Here is a 20,358-nt window from a genome sequence, read left to right on the forward strand (position 1 = left end):
GTACAGGAACCTGAAGATACACACTCAACATTTTAGAAACAGCTTCTTCTCCTCTGTCATCATATTTTTTAATGGTCCATGAATCCAAGATCACTGTCTCACTATTTTGCTCTTTTTTTGCACTATTGATACATATTTCATTGTAATTTATAGTAAATTTTATTACTGCACTGTAGTGTAGCTGTAAAACAAATTACATGACATATGTCAGTGATGAGAAAGCTGATTTGGATTCTGACTGTGACCCCAGTGCTAGACTCTTATCCAGGGGCATACCCTCTCTGCAGGTTGTGTTATGTAAAAGTTTTCTATGTTTTAGTGAGATCACCCCCATCTTGTTAAACTCTAGAAAATATCCACTAAGTCTACTTCCTCTCTCCTCAGGAGGTAAGCACAGTACCTCTTCCATGGTGTGTAAACTGCTTCTAAAATCTGGAAGTGAGTGTGACTGTTTAGGTTTAAAATGGAAAGATTATTGTAGTCCATGGGCCGTGATCTTACATTTTCAACTCAAAGGGAAAACTAGTGCGGACACAACCCACCCTGCAAACTGCACCATTCCAGTTGGCTCTGCCACCCCCTCTATCTGTTGTCCCCATCACTGCACTGCACCAGAAAAACTAAACCACTTTTTATAATAGTATTTACATTGTAAATACATGCCGGTGTTTGTATATTCATACACATTCTATTTCAAACCTGTACTTTAGCATCTAACTTCATTATTTCTATAATTCTTTATAATTGTTTAATGTTTTTTTGTTACATGTCATGCTAATACACCACTGCAAATTCCTAATCCATGTAAATGTACATGGGGAATAAAGTTGATCCTATTAGCACAGAGCTTAACAAAGCTTCATTTGTTAGTGACAGGCACAAATCAGATGGTGGCATGGACAGTAAATACTTAGACGGATTCATTTCCATAGATGCTGCCCGAGCTGCTGAGTTCCTCCAGAAGTTTGTGTGTATTGCTTTGGGTTTCCAGCATCTGCAGAATTTCTTGTGTTTATGAAGTACACTTGGATGGTGATAGACAAAGTTCAACAGAGATGGTGACAGAGCTCAACAGAGATGGTGATAGACAGAGCTCGGCAGAGATGGTGATTGACAGAGCTCGGCAGAGATGGTGATAGACAGCTCGGCAGAGATGGTGACAGAGCTTGGCAGAGGTGGTGATTGACAGAGCTCGACAGAGATGGTGATAGAGCTCGGCAGAGGTGGTGATTGACAGAGCTCGGCAGAGATGGTGATAGAGCTCGGTAGAGATGGTGACAGAGCTCAAGAGAGATGGTGATAGAGCTCGGCACAGATGGTGACAGAGCTCAACAGAGATGGTGATAGACAGAGCTTGGCAGGGATGGTGATTGACAGAGATGGTGATAGACCTCAGTAGAGATGTTGACAGAGCTCAACAGAGATGGTGATAGACAGCTCGACAGAGATGGTGACAGAGCTCGGCAGAGGTGGTGATTGACAGAGCTCGGTAGAGATGTTGATAAGAGCTCGGCAGAGATGGTGACAGAGCTCGGCAGAGATGGTGACAGAGCTCGGCAGAGGTGGTGATTGATAGAGCTCGACAGAGATGGTGATAGACCTCAGTAGAGATGTTGACAGAGCTCAACAGAGATGGTGATAGACAGCTCGACAGAGATGGTGACAGAGCTCGGCAGAGGTGGTGATTGACAGAGCTCGGCAGAGATGGTGATTGACAGAGCTCGACAGAGATGGTGACAGAGCTCGGCAGAGATGGTGACAGAGCTCAGCAGAGATGGTGACAGAGCTCGGCAGAGATGGTGATAAGAGCTCGGCAGAGATGGTGATTGACAGAGCTCGGCAGAGATGGTGATTGACAGAGCTCGACAGAGATGGTGATTGACAGAGCTCGACAGAGATGGTGATAGATAGAGCTCGGCAGAGGTGGTGATAGAGCTCGACAGAGATGTTGACAGAGCTCGACAGAGATGGTGACAGAGCTCGACAGAGATGGTGACAGAGCTCGGCAGAGGTGGTGATTGACAGAGCTCGGTAGAGATGTTGACAGAGCTCAACAGAGATGGTGACAGAGCTCGGCAGAGATGGTGACAGAGCTCGGCAGAGGTGGTGATTGACAGAGCTCGGCAGAGATGGTGACAGAGCTTGACAGAGATGGTGATAGACAAAGTTTGGCAGAGATGGTGATAGACAGCTTGACAGAGATGGTGACAGAGCTCGACAGAGATGGTGATAGAGCTCGGCAGAGATAGTGATAGACAAAGTTTGGCAGAGATGGTGACAGAGCTCGGCAGAGGTGGTGATTGACAGAGCTCGGCAGAGATGGTGACAGAGCTCGGCAGAGATGGTGACAGACAGAGTTTGGCAGAGATGGTGACAGAGCTCGGCAGAGATGGTGACAGAGCTCGGCAGAGATGGTGACAGACAGAGTTTGGCAGAGATGGTGATAGAGCTCGGCAGAGATGGTGACAGAGCTCGGCAGAGATGATGATAGACAGACTCTGGTGTAGCTTCAGCTGTTAAATTGAGTGCTTCAGTTGAGGTGGTGTCAGATTCTGTTAAATCTTCTTCTACTTCAATGTTATGAAAGCCGGGGTGATGTCTGGGGTGCATGTGGCTGGATGAACTGGTTGGAGAGAGTGCCAGTGTGGGTGACGCCAGGTCAGGACATGGGGATGGTGGTAGAGTACCCAGTAGGCACTACAGTCAGGTGCTTGGCCAAAATCTTCTTTTGGTGGGTGGGCAAGATTCAATGGAAAAACCAGGGCCTGGGGTAAGGGCAGTGGGTGGGGGATTATCAACAGTGGGTCTGTCAAGATCATAGCAGGGTGTGTGTTTAAAGTTCAAAATCAAAAATTATCATCAGAGGACGTAAATGTTACCATACATTGAGATTTATTATCTTTCAGACATTTACAGGAAAAGAAATAAAATGGAAATAATGCAAACTACATAAACAAAGACTGACAAGCATCCAATGCGCAAAAGAAGATAAACTGTACACATAAAATATACACAATTACCTATTCTGCCTAATTTACATATATAAACATAATTTACGTACAGTACTGTACACGAAAAACAAAACACGGTGACGTCCAGGACCTAGGACTGCGCGCAGGCGCAATCCGGCCTGCATCGAAACGGTCCTTGGGAGAGCACGTGATATAGGGTAAAAGGTCAAGATATCGATGACATCATCTAGGGAAGATGGCGGATGGGTGAGTGAAAAACGTCAGAAGTCGGGGAATTCCCTCCGTCTGAGCGAGGAGGGTTGGGAGGGAGGGATAGGTAGGGTTGGATATTGAGGGGAAAGACGGGAGGGGAATAGAGGGGAGGTAGTTGTGTGGGAGGGTTATGGAAAGCGGGTAAGGAAGGAGGGCTTTGGACGGAGGGGGTGGAAAGAGAGTTCTGGAGTGAGGGGAATGAGGGAGGGTTCTGGAATGAGGGGGTGAGGGAGGGTTCTGCGGTGGGGCTACGAGGGAGAGTTCTGCAGTGAGGGGGACGAGGGAAAGTTCTGGAGTAAGAGGGTATGAGGGAGGGGTTCTGGAGTGAGGGGGTGAGGAAAGATATTGATGTAACAGGGTAAATTAAATCATAAATTTTGTTAAAAATTATATGGGGAATGACTGAACGGTTCTAATGTTCAGATGTAGAATCTGCAAGTGATTTGAGGTCTGGCAAGTTAGAGGCTTTTAAAAGTGAGATGAGTGTGTTCAGAGACACCATGTTCCTGTTAGAATGAAAGGCAAGGCTTGGCTGAGCCAGGATCCCTGTTTGAGGAAGGATATTGAGGAAGTGGCTGGGAAAATGGGCATGCTTATCAGGGCTAGACAGCTGGGATGAAGTGAATCCCTTCTGGAGTACAAGAGATGTAGGAGCTCACTTGACAAGAAAATCAGAAGGTCACATGGAGTACATGAGATTGCTTTGGCAAATAAGATAAAGGAGAATCCTATGAGATTTTAATAATTATATTATGAGCAACAGGGTAACTTTGGAAATTTTGGAATTGGAATTTATTTATTATCATCACACGTGCTGGGAAACGATGAAAAACATACTGTTTGGGCAGACTGGGCCATAGATGCTTACGTCAAGATACTAAGAAGGATTTAGCTCAGTAGTTACAGAGAAATTTTAGTGCTGTGCATACTTAAGGGCCATCACTAGTTAAACTGGGAGATTTTCAACATATGAGGTCTGTTCAAGGCTCTGAAAGTAGCAAGGTGCAGTCTGGTGATAAGTGCTTGTAATCTGTCGGACAGGAGGGGAAAGAAGAGAGAATGACCAAGTCAGGAGGGAAGAACTGACCCCTGGAGGATCAGTTTGGTTGCCACAGAATATTGGCAAAGTTTGAAGAGAATATTTTTCATCTGTACTATGGAGAAGGTCATGAAAGCTGAGCAATTGGTGGAAGAAATAGTGATGTATTGGAACATATTCCCATTACAAGAGAGGAGGTGCTGGTGCTCTTAAAGCACAGTCAATGGAGAAACCTAATCAATTGTACCCTATCCCTTTGTGAGAAGTTAGGGAAGACATTTGAGGGGCCCTGGCAGAGATAATGGGATTATCTTTAGTCACAAGTGAGGTACCAGAGAACTAGAGGGTGACGAAAACTGGCTTTTTTTAAGAGCTTCAGGACCACACCAGGGAACTACAACTGATGAGTCTAATGTCAGTGGTGGGGAAGGTACTGGGGAGCACTCTGTGATGTTAAACAGTAGGATTAATTTGTGGTAACATTTAATAAAAATAAATTGCCTTTATAATCATTCCATATTAGTTTTATGAACAGATTGTGGATGGTGTTGACCAGGTCAGCATTTAATACTATTTTCAAATTTGTTTTGAGAAAGTGTGAAAAGTCTTTGTTGTAAAGGAGACATGATTACAACTAGGGAAGTGGATCTGATTGCTTTCAAGTGAGCTGTTGAATCCATTATTTCTTTGCTTTCAGCAATCTTCTTTAAGCCCTTGAACATTTGTTTGCATGAATAACAACAGGTTTTAACAGAACCTTATAATGTAAACACTGTTTAAATTTAACAATCGTGTTAAATCCCAGTGTTCCCAAGTCAGCAGAATGGTGGGATTAATTTACCAGAAAGAATTAGCTTTTCATGTCTCAGCTTTGTAAGGGCAAGCTCAGTCGGGCCTTGCTGGCAGAGCTTACTCCTGAAAAATACAGAAATTGTAAAAAAAAATTGGATTTTTATTTTCAAAGGCAACACAAGTGAATCTGCAGATGCTGGAAATAAATGAAAACACAAAATGCTGGCAGAACTCAGCAGGCCAGACAACATCTATGGGAGGAGGTAGTGATAATGTTTCAGCCTTGATCAGCCATAATCAGAGCATTGAGTACAGAAGTTGGGATGTAATGTTAAAATTGTACAAGGCATTGGTAAGGCCAAATTTGGAATATTGTGTACAGTTCTGGTCACCGAATTATAGGAAAGATATCAATAAATTAGAGAGAGTGCAGAGACGATTTACTAGGATGTTACCTGGGTTTCAGCACTTAAGTTACAGAGAAAGGTTGAACAAGTTAGGTCTCTATTCATTGGAGCGTAGAAGGTTGAGGGGGGATTTGATCGAGGTATTTAAAATTTTGAGAAGGATAGATGGAGTTGACGTGAATAGGCTGTTTCCATTGAGAGTAGGGGAGATTCAAATGAGAGGACATGATTTGAGAGTTAGGGGGCAAAAGTTTAAGGGAAACACGAGGGGGTATTTCTTTACTCAGAGAGTGATAGCTGTGTGGAATGAGCTTCCTGTAGAAGTAGTAGAGGCCAGTTCAGTTGTGTCATTTAAGGTAAAATTGGATAGGTATATGGACAGGAAAGGAGTGGAGGGTTATGGGCTGAGTGCGGGTAGGTGGGACTAGGTGAGATTAAGAGTTCGGCACGGACTAGGAGGGCCGGAATGGCCTGTTTCCGTGCTGTGATTGTTATATGGTTATATGTACTTCACTCACCCATCATTGAAATGTTCCCACAGCTTTCAAGGTCTTTTCATCTCATGACCTCAATATTTATTGCTTATTTATTTATTACTATTTCTTTTTGGATTTGCACAGTTTGTTGTCTTTTGCACTCTAGTTGAATGCCTAAATTGGTGCGATTTTTCATTGATTCTGTTATGGTTATTATTCTGTTATGGATTTATTGACTCTGCCCACAAGAAAACGAATTTCAGGGTTGTGTATGGTGACATATATGTACTTTGATCACCTGCAAAATCTCTTGTCTCAAGTTTAAAGTTGCATTAATTTGATGCTCAGAAGTCTTTGGTACAAGTTTTTTTTCATCTTTTATGGTATAATGAAATGTTTTCTAATGATTTGAAAGTTTTTGCTGTGATTCTTTAAAATCTTGAATTCTCTAAGTCTTTTGAAGATCTGCACATAACTCTTTATGTACTGGGTGTATGGTCAGCCATTTGATTATATCTTTGTTATTTCATCCCTGGGGAATGCCAAGTCCTGGCACTGTATACAGGTGCACAATCAGATTTCTGTTTTTTTTTGCTTTGCTCTCAGTTTTAACTTGATCTTGCTGTTCGTGGAGGCACAGTTAATGATTTGATTCTAGATTTTCACCATTGCATTGGATTTTGGTTCAGAATGCTAAAATAGTTTTGACTTCACTGTTTTCCTTTGGTACTACTTGGGTTCTTTAACTTCCCTACATCGTATTGCCAAGATTCTGAATCTGGTAAATGAGGGTTCTAGCTGCAAGTTTCCCTTCTGTTTCGTAGTGCATTTCTATAATATACATGATGTGTATTTTTTCATTTCATGGTTCAAAATTCAGTTTCCAAAAGAAATAGGATATTGCAAAACACAGGAAAACGTGTTATCTTTTATTTTATTTGAAAGTTTGAATTAGAAGACTATCTTCCCTTGCAGGGAATCCAGTGGGAGTTGGTGGGGCAGCTGGATACAAGAAAGTCTCCAATCGGTTAAAGAAAAGGTAAGTGAAGAAGCCTCTTTAATGTTGTAATAAATATGGTTGTAAGAACTGTAAAGATTGTTTTTTAATATATAAGTTTATGAAAGAAGGCAAGTGTGTGTAAACTTTTGACCATTCAAAGATCGGTTTTATTTGTCACGTGTACATTGAAGCTTCAAAGCATCCAGTGAAATATATTGTTTGTGCCAAATTAAATCAGTGGGGATTGTGTGGGGTAGTTCACAAGTGTTGCCGTGCTTTTAGCACCAATGTAACATGCCCACAATTCACCAACTCTAACTCGTACGTCTTTGGACTGTGGGTGGAAACTGGAGTACCTGGGGAAACCCACAGGGAGAACACAGAAACTCCTTACAGACCTTAACCTGGATCAGTGATCACACTGGCTAGCTGCAGAAAGCAATGTGCTGCTACTACACTAGCATGCCGCCCTTGGAAGAAGCTGTTTTAATAAGGCATTTTTCATCTGGTGGTCTGGTCAGAAGAAAGCAGTGAAGGTCATGCTGTTAGCGAGTGTGTGAATGATCGTTCAACAGCTGCCAGTTGTGCTCCAGTGTCTTGCTGGAGTCATCATTGCATGTGTGTATGTGGCCTGTCAAATCCAAACGTAGCTGTGTGCTTGAATATTATCCACAAACTGGCTGTTTATCAGGGCTAATCCAGATAATTTTTAACTATAATTGGTGAAATTAGATCCAACATTTTATTTTAAACACAAAGTACACTGCAGATGCTGGGGTCAAAGCAACATGTACGACAAGCTGGAGGAACTCAGCAGGTCGGACAGCATCCATGGAAACGAGCAGTCAATGTTTCCACAGATGCTGCCCAACTTGCTGAGTTCCTCCAGCTTGTTGTACGTGTTGCCAACATTTTATTTGCTTTAAAAGGCCTTTACTTTTTCAGCTGTGAATTTAAAATATAAGAGTTAGAAGCAGAGATGGGTCTTGTCTCCTTGAGCTTCTGTTATTCATGGTCTTTCATCAAAGCCATTTTCCTTCCTTCTTAATTTTTGACTCCTCTTCAATCCCTGATCTATTGGTCTCAGTTTGGAGTGAAATGGATGATAACTCTACTGTATTCCACAGATTCACACTGTCTGAGTGAAGAAGTTTCTCCTTATTCTGTGTTCGGTCAGGGCAAACATCCTCCCCATTCTGGACACAGAAAATGTGGGAAGCACTGAGCAGGCCACACAGCAGTGGAAATGTTTCGGGTGATGACCATGTGTCAGAACAAATGATGAGTTGTAACTAAAGGTCTTTGACCCGAATGTGAACAAATTGCTTCTCCAGAGATGCTGCTTGCCCTGTGCATCTCCATTTTCTGTTTTCATTTCAGATTTTCAACATCTGCCTTTCTTTTAAAATTTTCATCATTTTTCTAGTCTCCTGAGGAGGAAGAATCTCTTCTACAGTTAAGTTGCCAATAACATGTATTAGGGTCAGGGATTGTATGAAAAGTCATGTACAGCTGAAAATGTTTGCTTATGCAATATTAATGTTACTTTTTGTAAGCCTTTGGTACTGAAAGTAAAAATCAAAGCAGGAGCACTTCCAAATTCGGGGTAGAATAGGGAGTAGAGGCATTCGCTTTCTTGAGCTCTGAACAGTGACTCCACCAAACAAGGCATTGTAATAGGCTCTGCGCACAATCTTTATTGATCAAAGTGCAAGTTGTAGCCTTGGCCCTTAGGCTTGCAATAAAGATGTCTCTATATAAATTATACATGAACGTTTAAAATTTTTAGTACAGGCTGAAATGCTTAGGGATGGAAGGGTTTTGGATTTTGGATTATATAATCAGATAGCTTGGGAATGCCATTATTTCTGACTCAAGAATTTATGTGCTACTGGTAAGCAGTCTTCGTCTTACACTTGTTCATCACACATATGTACTTAACAATAAAAACTTTTAGATACCATTTATAAAATGAAAATATATCATTTTATGTCAGGAGAATTCCTGAATCAACTGTTGAACAACAAGTAATGGCAGACCTGCAGCCTCCACGCACAATGTTTGTGTTTTGATGAAAAGATTACAATGCACTATACAGTTGCAAGAAAAAGTTTATGAACCCTTTGCAATTAACCATGTTTCTGCATTAATTACTCAAAATGTCCGATCTTCATTTAAGCCACAATAATAGATAAACGCAATCTGCCTAAACTCGTCACAAACAATTGCACTGCTTCTCATCAATACTGAATACACCATTTAAACAATCACAGTCTGGGTTCAAAAAAGTGTAAACCTGTGGGGTAATACCTTCTACAAAAGCTATTTAGAGTCAGGTGTTCTAATCAGTCAGATGAGATTAGAGGTGTGGATTGTAAGGGTGCCCTGCCCTATAAAAAGACACATAGTCAGGTAATTAATAGTGCCTGCTCTTCTGAAGAAATATTGGTCTTTGTGCACCACGCCTCAATCAACATTACTTTCAGAGGACCTTAGAAGAATTCTAGAGATGCATGAAGCTGGAAAAAACTACAAAATCATTTCTAAAGATCTGAGTGTTAAATCAGTCCACAGTAAGAGAAATTGTCTACAAATGGAGGAAATTCAGTACTGTTAAATATTTTAACAGTTTAATTTAATATCAGAGAAATGTATGCAGTATACATCCTGAAATTCTTGTTCTTTGCAGACATCCATGAAAACAGAAGTGTCCTAAAGAATGAAACACTTAATATGTTAGAACCTCAAAGCCCCCCACTCCACCCTCTCGCATGCAAGCAGCAACCCTCCCTACCCCCCACTTGTTTCAGCATCCGCCAAGCATGCAATAGCAAAACCCCCAATAAAGACCATGATCTGCAGTACAATAAAAACTAATCATTCACCTGACAATTCAACATACCACAGGCTACACCTGTTCCCAATAAAGGGACAGAGACGTGCCACACAGCGAGAGGGGAGAAATAAAAAAAAACAACTCGCTGATTTATGGTACTAAAATTGTGTGTCGTGCCACTTTTTTTTACCTGAGTTCTCCAATCGGAGGATCTACAAACTCCGAAGGTGCACTCGTTTTCTAGGCCGCCTCCTTGGAATCTCAAAAAGTGCCTGGTTGTGAGCCCCCAGCTGTGGGTCCCGCCACTGCAAAGAACGGAAGTTTGAGTGTAACTCCATGTCAGAGTATTCAACTGAACCTCATCCACCCTGAAAAGAAAAACGAGAGACATCAAAGATAGAAATTCAGCAATTTCCACAGATGAGCTTGAGGGAGTCGCTGTTGAGTTCCATTGTAACTCCGTCCCAGTTTCAACTCCCGTTTTCTACTCTCCCTGGGCATGGGCATCTTGCAAAGATCACACCGAGCAAAACATGCAATGCTGAAGGTGGTGAAAAAGAATCAAAGAGTAACGGCAAAAGACCTGCAGAAATCTCTTGAATTTACTAAACTCTTGTATTTGTCCAGTATGAGAAAAATACTGAACAAGAATGGTGTTCGTGGAAGGACACCACAGAGGAAACGACTGCTCTTTAAAAAACATATTGCGTGTCTCAAGCTTGCAAAAAACCACCAGGGTGTTACACAATAATTCTGGAACAATGTTCTGTAGACAGATGAGATAAAAGTTGAACTATTTGACAGAAATACACACTGCTAAGTTTGGAGAAAAAGGGCACTGCACACCAACACCAAAACCTCACCCCAACTGTGAAGCATGGTAGAAGGATTGTCAATGTTTGGGGCTCCTTTGCTGCCTCAGGGCCTGGACAGCTTGCAATTGTTGAGGGAACTATGAATTCAAAACTGTATCAAGGCATCTTACAGGAAAATTGACAGTGTAGTGGTCCATCACCTGAAGCTTAATAGAAGTTGGATGATGCAGTAAGACAGTGATCTGAAACACAAGAGTAAATCAACAACAGAATGGTTGAAAAAGAAGAAAATTTGTATTTTGAAATGACCAAATCAGAGTCCAGACCTTAACCCAATTGAGATGTTGTAGCATGACCTGAAGAGGGCTGTTCATGAAAGGTATCCCAGAAATATTGATGAACTGAAACAGTTTTGTATGGAGGAGTGGTCTAAAATTCCTCTGCTATTGTGCAAGTCTGATCAGCAGCTACAGGAAACGTTTGGTGGAGGTTATTGCTGCTAAAGGAGTTTCTACCAGTTAATTAAATACAAGGGTTCACATACTTTTTCCAGCCTGGACTGTGAATGATTAAGCAATGTGTTCCATAAAGACATGAAGAGTACAGTTGTTTGTGTGTTATTAATTTAGTCAGATTGTGTTTGTCTGTAATTGTGACTTAGATGAAGATCAGACCACATTTTATGAGTAATTAATGCAGAAAACCTGGTAATTGCAAAGGGTTCACAAACTTTTGCTTTATGCAGTATTTTTCTATTTTTCATTAGAATCAGGTTCAATTTCACTGGCATGTGTCGCGAAATTTGTTAACGTAGCAGCAGTACAATGCAATACATGATAATATAGAAAGGAAAATAAATCAGAAAATCAATTACAATAAGTACGTATATTAAATGGATTAAAAATAGAGTGTAACACCCTGGTTAAGATTTTTATTGCTATGCTGTAGGTGTTTCATTTTAGCAGTTCTGTAAGAGCAGTCTGTTCTGCTTTTAGCCTGTTTGAGTTTGAGCTGAGATAAGGGGCTTTGTTGTTCAGCTTCGAAATGTTGTCAGCCAGTCAGGATGGTGGAATTGGGAGAAGGTTCTAGAGAATGCTGGGCAGAGAGATCTTTGTGACGGACACTGGTGTGGGTTGAGGTCTTTTTGGTGGGAGCTGGGAGAAGACGAGGGAAGATGGCTGTTGCACAAGTTGAATGGCTTCCAGGAGAAGGACCAATATTCTCGTGGGGAAGCCCATTTGTTTGGTTAAGCTAACATTCTTAAATATACTTACTTTATAATTGTATGCAGTGTATGGTCTGTTATTTCTTGCGGATGGGCGATTGCATGGGAGCAGTAAGTTACACAGCATTCACACGAATTATAGACCAGTGGGTCGTACCTCAGTGGTTGGTAAGTTGATGGAGAAGATCCTGAGAGGCAGGATTTATGAACATTTGGAGAGGTATAATATGATTAGGAGTAGTCAGCATGGCTTTGTAAAGGGCAGGTTGTGCCTTACGAGCCTGATTGAATTTTTTGAGGATGTGACTAAATACATTGATGAAGGAAGAGCAGTAGATGTGATGTATATGGATTTCAGCAAGGCATTTGATAAGGTACCCCATGCAAGGCTTATTGAGAAAGTAAGGAGGGATGGGATCCAAGGGGACATTGCTTTGTGGATCCAGAACTGGCTTGCCCACAGGATTGTAGACGGGTCATATTCTGCATGGAGGTCAGTCACCAGTGGAGTGCCTCAGGGATCTGTGCTGGGACCCTTACTCTTCGTGATGTTTATAAATGACCTGGATGAGGAAGTGGAGGGATCGGTTAGTAATTTGCTGATGACACAAGGGTTGGAGGTGTTGTGGATAGTGTGGAGGGCTGTCAGAGGTTACAGCGGGACATTGATAGGTTGCAAAACTGGGTTGAGAAGTGGCAGATGGAGTTCAACCCAGATAAGTGTGAAGTGGTTCATTTTGGTAGGTCAAATATGATGGCAGAATATAGTATTAATGGTAAGACTCTTGGCAGTGTGGAGCATCAGAAGGATCTTGGGGTCCGAGTCTATAGGATGCTCAAAGCAGCCGTGCAGGTTGACTCTGTGGTTAAGAAGGCGTATGGTGTATTGGCCTTCATCAATCATGGAATTGAATTTAGGATCGGAGAGGTAATGTTGCAGCTATATAGGACCCTGGTCAGACCCCACTTGGCGTCCTGTGCTCATTTCTGGTTGCCTCACTACAGGAAGGATGTGGAAGCTATAGAAAGGGTGCAGAGGAGATTTACAAGGATGTTGCCTGGATTGGGGAGCATGGCTTATGAGAATAGGTTGAGTGAACTCGGCCTTTTCTCCTTGGAGCGAAGGAGGATGAGAGGTGACCTGATAGAGGTGTACAAGATGATGAGAGGCATTGATTGTGTGGATAGTCAGAGGCTTTTTCCCAGGGCTGAAATAGTTGCCACAGGAGGACACAGGTTTAGGGTAAACACAAAGTGCACTGCAGATGCTGTGGTCAAATCAAGACGTACAAAAAAGCTGGATGAACTCAGCAGGTCGGGCAGCAGGTTTAGGGTGTTGGGGGAGTAGATACAGAGGAGATGTCAGGGGTAAGTTTTTTACTGAGAGTGGTGAGTGCATGGAATGGGCTGCTGGCAGTGGTGTTGGAGGTGGATACGATAGGTCTTTTAAGAGGCTTTTAGATAGGTACATGGAGGTTAGTGAAATAGAGGGCTATAGGTAAGCCTAGTAATTTTTAAGGTAGGGACGTGTTCGGCACAACTTTGTAGGCTGAAGGGCCTGTATTGTGCTGTAGGTTTTCTTTGTTTCTGTGAATCGGGGTTGGGGTGGGCAAGGCATCCCAACCTCATGGGTTTGTTGGGACCCAGTTCAGAGCTGCCCTAGACATGCAAAGTCTGAGAAAGGTGGTTTTCTCACTGCTGAGTCTGATGGCTGTTAGCGAGGGGCTAACGAGCTACATCTCTAGAGATGCCCAGTTAAAATAATATATATTTTTTAAAAAAGCAAGATAGTGTTTATGGGTTCAATGCTCATTTAGGAATTGTATGGCAGAGTGGAAAAAGCTGTTCCTGAATTGTTGAGTGTGTGCCTTCAGGCTCTTGTACCTCCTTCCTGGTGGTAACAATGAGAAGAGGGTGGTGGGGGTCCTTAATAATGGATGTTGCCTTTCTGAGGCACAGCTTCTCGAAGATGTCTTGGATACTCTGGAGGCTAGTACCCAAGATGGAGCTGACTAATTTTATAACTTTCTGTAGCTTCTTTCAGTTCTATGCAGTAGCCTCCCCCACCCCCATCAGACAGTGATGCAGCTTGTCAGAGTGCTCTCCATGGTACATCTATAGAAGTTTCATTAAATATGTCAGATCACTTCTCAGAACTCTTAGTGAAGTTTAGAGACTTGTGTGACACCTGTGAACATTCCCAGTGCCTTGTGGAATTTTCCATTTGTGAGTTCAAAAAATTTTTAGATTTTGGAGATTTTTGGATAAAGGGTACTCAACCTTTAGTATGAACTGGATTTGGATTTCAATCCGAGGCAAATGACAGCATGCTGACTGCATTTCATCCCAATCTCATTTTCTGAAACTGAATATCTGTCCATGAATCTAGCTCTGTTTATTGTGGAATTAAGTGGAATAGATTATTTGTAGACTGAGGACAGAAAGCGGAAAACAATCTACCTGGCATGTATTCAATATTCAGAATATCATGGGTGATGGGTGCAGACCCAATAGTCTGATGACAAGAAACTGAGCTAATTTTAAAAATCTTTAGGAATTTAATGTTTGCATCTTTCACTTCTTGCTCTGGCAGTCAACTGAAGCACTGGAATTTATGAAGCGGGACCTGGCAGAATTCTCACACGTAGTGCAACATGATACAGCTTGTACGATTGCTGCTACTGCCAATGCAGTGAAGGAAAAGCTGAGTGTGAGTGTACAACCTGTAAGTTATTGAACACCAATTCCAAAGCCTCCATCTTCAAACCAGAAAAATTGGTTCCATCTACTCCATAGCAACTTGGGAATTTAAATTTGAGGAATTACATTTGGATTGTCATTTAAAAAAAACAGATACCATCATTATAATGTAAATCCCTCTTGGTTTATTGATGCTCTAGATGCAGGAACGTAGAACAATACTGACCATTTGACCAAAAATGTTGTGATGACCCTTTAACCTACTCCACAGTCAATCTAACAGTTTCCTGTTACATAGCCCATACCCCTCCATTTTCCTTATATCCATGTACCCATTGTTGCATCCTCTAAATGTTCTGATTATATCAGCCTCTACTACAACTCCAGGAACTTGCCACTCTTAACATAAAATCTATAGTGCTATGCAAAAGTATTAGGCATATATACTGTACCTATAACAAGTATTCAACCCCTCAGAAGTTTTCATGTTTTATTGTTTTATAACGTTGAATCACTGGATTTAATTTGGCTTTTTAAGACACTGATCAACAGAAAAAGACTTGTGTCAAAGTGAAAAAAGATCTCTACAAAGTGATCTTAATAGGCATGCATTAGTCTCGAGAGACCATGGATTTGCACCTTGGAAAGTTTCCAGGGTGCAGGCCTGGGCAGGGTTGTATGGGAGACCGGCAGTTGCCCATGCTGAAAGTCTCCCTTCTCCACGCCACCGATGTTGTCCAAGGGAAGGGCAAGGGCTGATACAGCTTGGCACAGATGTTGTCGCAGAGCAATGTGTGGTTAAGTGCCTTGTACAAGGACATAATATGCTGCCTTAGCTGAGGCTCGAACTAGCAACCTTCAGATCACTAGACCAACGCCTTAACCACTTGGCCACATGTCAACAAAGTAATCTAAATTAATTACAAATATAAAACATAAAATAATTAATTGCTTGAGTATTCATCCCCTTTAATATGACACACAAAATCATCACTGGTGCAGCCAAATGGTTTTAAAAGTCACACAGTTAGTTAAATGGAGACCTGGTTTTGGAGACCTGTTTGCAGTCAAGGTGCTTCAATTAATTGCAGTAAAGATACATCTGTGCCTGAAGGTCCACCTTCTGGTGAGTCAGTGTCCTGGCAAACACCTTACCATAAAGACAAAAGAACACTCCAAGCAATGCCATGAAAAGGTTATTGAAAAACACCAAGTCAGGAGATGGAAATTTTCTTGTATCCAAGTCACTGAATATCCCTCGGACTGCAGGTAAATCAATCATCAAGAAATGGAAAGAATATGGCAACGCTGTATATCCGTCTAGAGCAGGCTGTCCTCAAAATCCGAATGACTGTGCAAGAAGGGGACTAGTGAGGGAGGCCACCAAGAGATCTATGACAACTGCAGGAGTTACAGGCTTCAGTGGCTGAGTTGGGAGAAATTGCACATACAACAATTGTTGCCTGGGTGCTTCACGAGTTGCTGCTTTATGGGAGAGTGGCAAAGAGAAAGCTACTGTTAGGAAAAAATAAACATATGAAATCTCGGCTAGAGTTAGCCAGAAGGCATGTGGAAGACTCTGAAGTCAACTGGAAGAAGTTTTTATGGTCTGATGAAACCAAAATTGGGCTTTTTGGCCATCAGATTAAATGCTATGTTTGGCGTAAGCCAAATACCGTACATCATCAAAAACACACCATCCCTACTGTGAAGCATGGTAGTGGCTGCATCATGCTGTGGTGATGCTTCACTGCAACAGGCCCTGGAAGGCTTGTTGAAAGTAGAGGGCAAAATGAATGCAGCAAAATACAGGGAAATCCTGAAGGAAAACCTGATGCAATCTGCAAGAGAACTGCCACTTAGGAAAAGATTTGTTTTCCAGCAGGACAATGACCCCCAAGCATAAAGCATACATAGGAATGGCTTAAAAACAACAAAGTTAATATCCAAGTCAGGGTCCAGACCTCAATCTAATTGAGAATTTGTGGTTGGACTTGGAAAGGGCTGTTCACTCACGATCCCCATGCAATCTGACAGAGTTTCAGTAGTTTTGTAAAGAAGAATGGGGAAAATTGCAGTGTCCAGATGTGCAAAGATAATAGAGGTCTCTCCACACAGACTCTAGCCTGTAATTGCTGCCAAAAGTGCATCTACTAAATACTGTCTTGGAGGCTGTGAGTAATTATGCAATCAGTTATTATATTTAATAATTGAAAAAAATTTAGACCGATTTGTAGAAATTTGTTTTCACTTTGACATGGAAGAGTTTTTATCAGTGTCAAAAAAGTTGAATTAAACCCACTGTGATTCAGTGTTGTAAAACAATAAAACATGAAAATTTCTGAGGGTGAGAATACTTTTTATAGGCACTGTATATAGATAGGGTGCCTAAGACTTTTGTGCCGTACTGTATTTGTCAACATGGAGTGGAGAGCGAGTTTGTAAATCTGGTGGGAGCAAAGGATGTTGGAAATGGCGAGAGTGGTGCACTGTGGGAGGGGTGTGGGACGGGGCAGAGAAGGAGTGGCAGCAGTGAGGTGGCGCAGGTGCAGACATACACAGCCCTGGGACACCAGGCAAGATCATTTAAATCCAAACAATTGTTTATTGATTATTACAGAATGATTCTCTGGTACTTCCCACTCCCTCCCTATTCTTTTCCCCTCTCCCTAACCGTGATTCCCCTCTCCCTGCCCCCTTTCCACTCTGTCTACAATAGAGACTCATATCAGAATCAGGTTTATCATCACTCACATACAGTACGTCATGAATTTTTTTTGCAGCAGTACAGTGCAATGCTTAAAATTACAGTACTGTGCAAAAGTTTTGGGCAGCCTAGTTCTATCTATGTATAGAGATAGGGCACATCCAAGTTACCCTAGATTCCATGCCTCCTGACTTTCTGAATGATCCTATAATGAGGAACCTTGTCTAACACCTTTTTAAAATATAAATATGCCACATCTTTTTTGTCACCTACTGAAAAATCTCTAGACTAAGTGAGGCACAGCCTCCTGGGAGGCAACATATGATCTGGAACAACACACACAAAATGGTGGAGGATCTCAGCAGATCAGACAGCATCTATGAAACTTAATACATAGTCAGTGTTTTGGGCTGAGACCCTACTTCAGACTATATGATCTGGGAATCTTTCATAGTCACATAATCTCCTGTCTATACCCCTACCTATTGAATCCCCTACCATCATGGCTTTCCTTTTCATCCACCCCCCCCCCCCCCCCCCCCCAAGACTCAGACTCATAGATCTGAGTTGGTAGGTCATTCCCTTTAGCAGTATACAAAGTTGTTTGCCTGTTATTGAGGGGAAAGACCACAGTGGTGCCCTGCACTGACTTCCTATTCGTCTTTCCCTCTCCTGATTGTCACCCAGCTACTTGCATCTTGCAACCCTGGTGTGGCTACCTCTTTGTAACTCCTTTCTGTCAACCCCTCAGCCTCCCGAATGTTCATAAATCATCCAGCTCCCTAACACAGTCTGTAAGGAGTTGCAGCTGGATGCATCTCCTCACAGGTGTAGTTTTTATCAGAGCTACCTGATTTCCTATGCCCTGCAAGAGGAGCATACCCCAGCCCTACCTGAAACCCCATTTCTCCACACCAAAGCCTCAGTTGTCCATTCAAAAACAGCCTCTCTGCTTGGCCCTAACTTTTTATTGGCAGCTGCCAATTAGCCAATCAAGTATAAACTAACAATTTCCAAATGTGCTCTCCAGGAAATCTGTTAGCCTTCCTTAGTCAGGCCTGTATTTGGCTCTTAACTGCCCTGTGAAATTGCCCAACAAGACCTTACTTTGAATATGGGCATTCAGAGAAAGTGCATTTCTGTTCATTATTCTATTAGAATCTAGTCGCCTTTCTGTCCCTTGCATTTGAGTTTTCTGTGCTCCACTCCAGCTTTTTTCTTTTCTAACTTTTGCTTTTGTCTACGTTGCTTACTTTTTTCTGCCTGGATTCCCTTCCTCCTGCCATATTAGTTTAAACTTTCCCCAACAGCACTAGCAAACAATCCTCCTAGGATATTGATCCAGGTTTTGCCCAGGTGTAGAACATCTGGTTTTACAGGTCCCACCTCCCCCAGAACCAATTTCAATACCCTGGGAATCTGAAACTCTCCATGCTGCACCACTGCCCAAGGCACTGATCCATCCTAACTATGATGATAAAGCTCCAACGTTTGTAATCATCACCTGAGAGCCTGACTTTTTTATTAGAGGTTGTGACGTGATGGAAAGGGCACACACACTAATTTAGCATATTAGATGGAGGATGGTGGGGTGGAGATGGCATTCTTTTTCTCTGCCAGCCTGCAGTTCACCCTTGGACAAGGTGTAGTACCCGCTTAGCCCTCCGATCAGGGTCGCATGAAGCCATGAGAGCAGGTGATGGATGTCCATATGAGCAGCAGGTGCATATCACAAGTCCTGGTTATATAACTATTGATGCAAGGCAAACAATCTCTGAAGAGTGTAGATGATGGCTGGGGTCACCTACCTTGTAAAGCCACTGCTCAGAAGAAGGCAATGGCAAACCACTTTTGTGGAAAAATTTGCTAAGAACAGTCATAGTCATAAGACCATGAAATCATGAGAGCAGGTGAGAATCATAAGACCATGATTGCCCATGTCATATGACATGGCCCATAATGATGAGGAATTATATAGATGTTATCTTGATCTCCATTTGCAGGCGGAAACCTCTACAGGAGCAGGGCAGCAAGTCAAGAAAGGATTGTCCAATATTCTTGGAGTCCTCTCAGACACGTTTGCACCTCCTCCAGACAAAACAATTGACTGTGATGTTATAACTCTGGTCGCAACACCCTCTGGCACCACAGAACTCTACGACAGTACTAAGGTACCTTGAGCAGTTTCCAGTGTTAGCATTAAAGAAGCTACTTGGCTTCAGGACTTTTTAAGGCTGGAGTACTCAAGTATTTTTGGGAGGTGTGAGGGATGTGTAAAGGAGTGAACCAAAATATCTGGCAAACTCTGATGATGATTGAAAGTGCAAATGGGTGTCTGTTAATTTATGCAATTTTTATGAATGTAGCTTGTTCAAGTGTTCAAAAATTAGAAGTTGAAAATTTTAGCTATACTGTATTTAGTGCTGAGTTTCTATAACCTTTTGTGCTAATTTATGTTTTTGAATCTGACCCCTTTCCCTTGAAAACTAGCAATACCAGTAGACAGTGGTGAAGATTGTTTTTTGGCCTTCATCAGGCAGTGCACTGAGTACCGATATTGGGATGTTACACAAGTTGTACAAGATGTAGATTGAATTGGAATTGTTTTTGCTGAAATTTGGGATGCATTTGGATTATTGATTTTAGTTTTGGTCACTGGTATAGAAATGATGCTAATAAGCTGGAAAGTGTGCAGAGCAGATTAATGAAAATGTCAGGATTTGAGGGACTAGGTTATGGAGAGAGGTTGAACAGGTCAGGACTGTTTTCATTGGAACATATGAATATGAGGGGTGATCATACAGAAGAGTATAAAATTATGAGGAGCAAAGATGGGGTCAATGTGCGCAGTTATTTCCCCAGGGTTGGCGAATCAATAACGAGAGGGCATAGATTTCAGTTGAGAGGAAAGAGAATTATAGGAACCTGAGGGGCAATTTGCTCCCAGAAGATGGTCAGTATATGGAATGAACTGTCAGAGGTGGGGCAGGCACATTGCACATGGACAAGAAAGGTTTAGACGGCTATAGGTCATTTTGGGCTAATGGGACTGCTTAATGAGACTGATTAACAAGATAAAATCCTTTGGTATTACAGGAGCTATACTGGCATAGATAGAGGAATGGCTGACAGGCAGG

At 42.1% G+C, this 20,358-nt stretch overlaps 1 protein-coding gene across 3 annotated transcripts in view; it reads left to right on the top strand.

The window, feature by feature from the left end:
- Positions 1-3,162: 3,162 nt before the first annotated feature.
- bsdc1 (BSD domain containing 1) overlaps positions 3,163-20,358 on the top strand; it is a 68,765-nt gene continuing 51,569 nt past the window's right edge. The window contains exons 1-4 of one of the 3 annotated variants that reach the window (XM_073028173.1): positions 3,163-3,218; positions 6,914-6,977; positions 14,408-14,539; positions 19,225-19,392. In XM_073028173.1, coding sequence (XP_072884274.1) covers positions 3,208-3,218; positions 6,914-6,977; positions 14,408-14,539; positions 19,225-19,392 — 375 coding nt within the window. In that variant the 5' untranslated portion in view covers positions 3,163-3,207. The remainder of the gene's footprint in view (positions 3,219-6,913; positions 6,978-14,407; positions 14,540-19,224; positions 19,393-20,358) is intronic. The other 2 variants (XM_073028172.1, XM_073028174.1) reach the window with 2 other exon arrangements.

This window comes from Hemitrygon akajei, chromosome 24 (genome assembly GCF_048418815.1).
Source record: "Hemitrygon akajei chromosome 24, sHemAka1.3, whole genome shotgun sequence".
In the NCBI taxonomy this organism is placed as follows: domain Eukaryota; kingdom Metazoa; phylum Chordata; class Chondrichthyes; order Myliobatiformes; family Dasyatidae; genus Hemitrygon; species Hemitrygon akajei.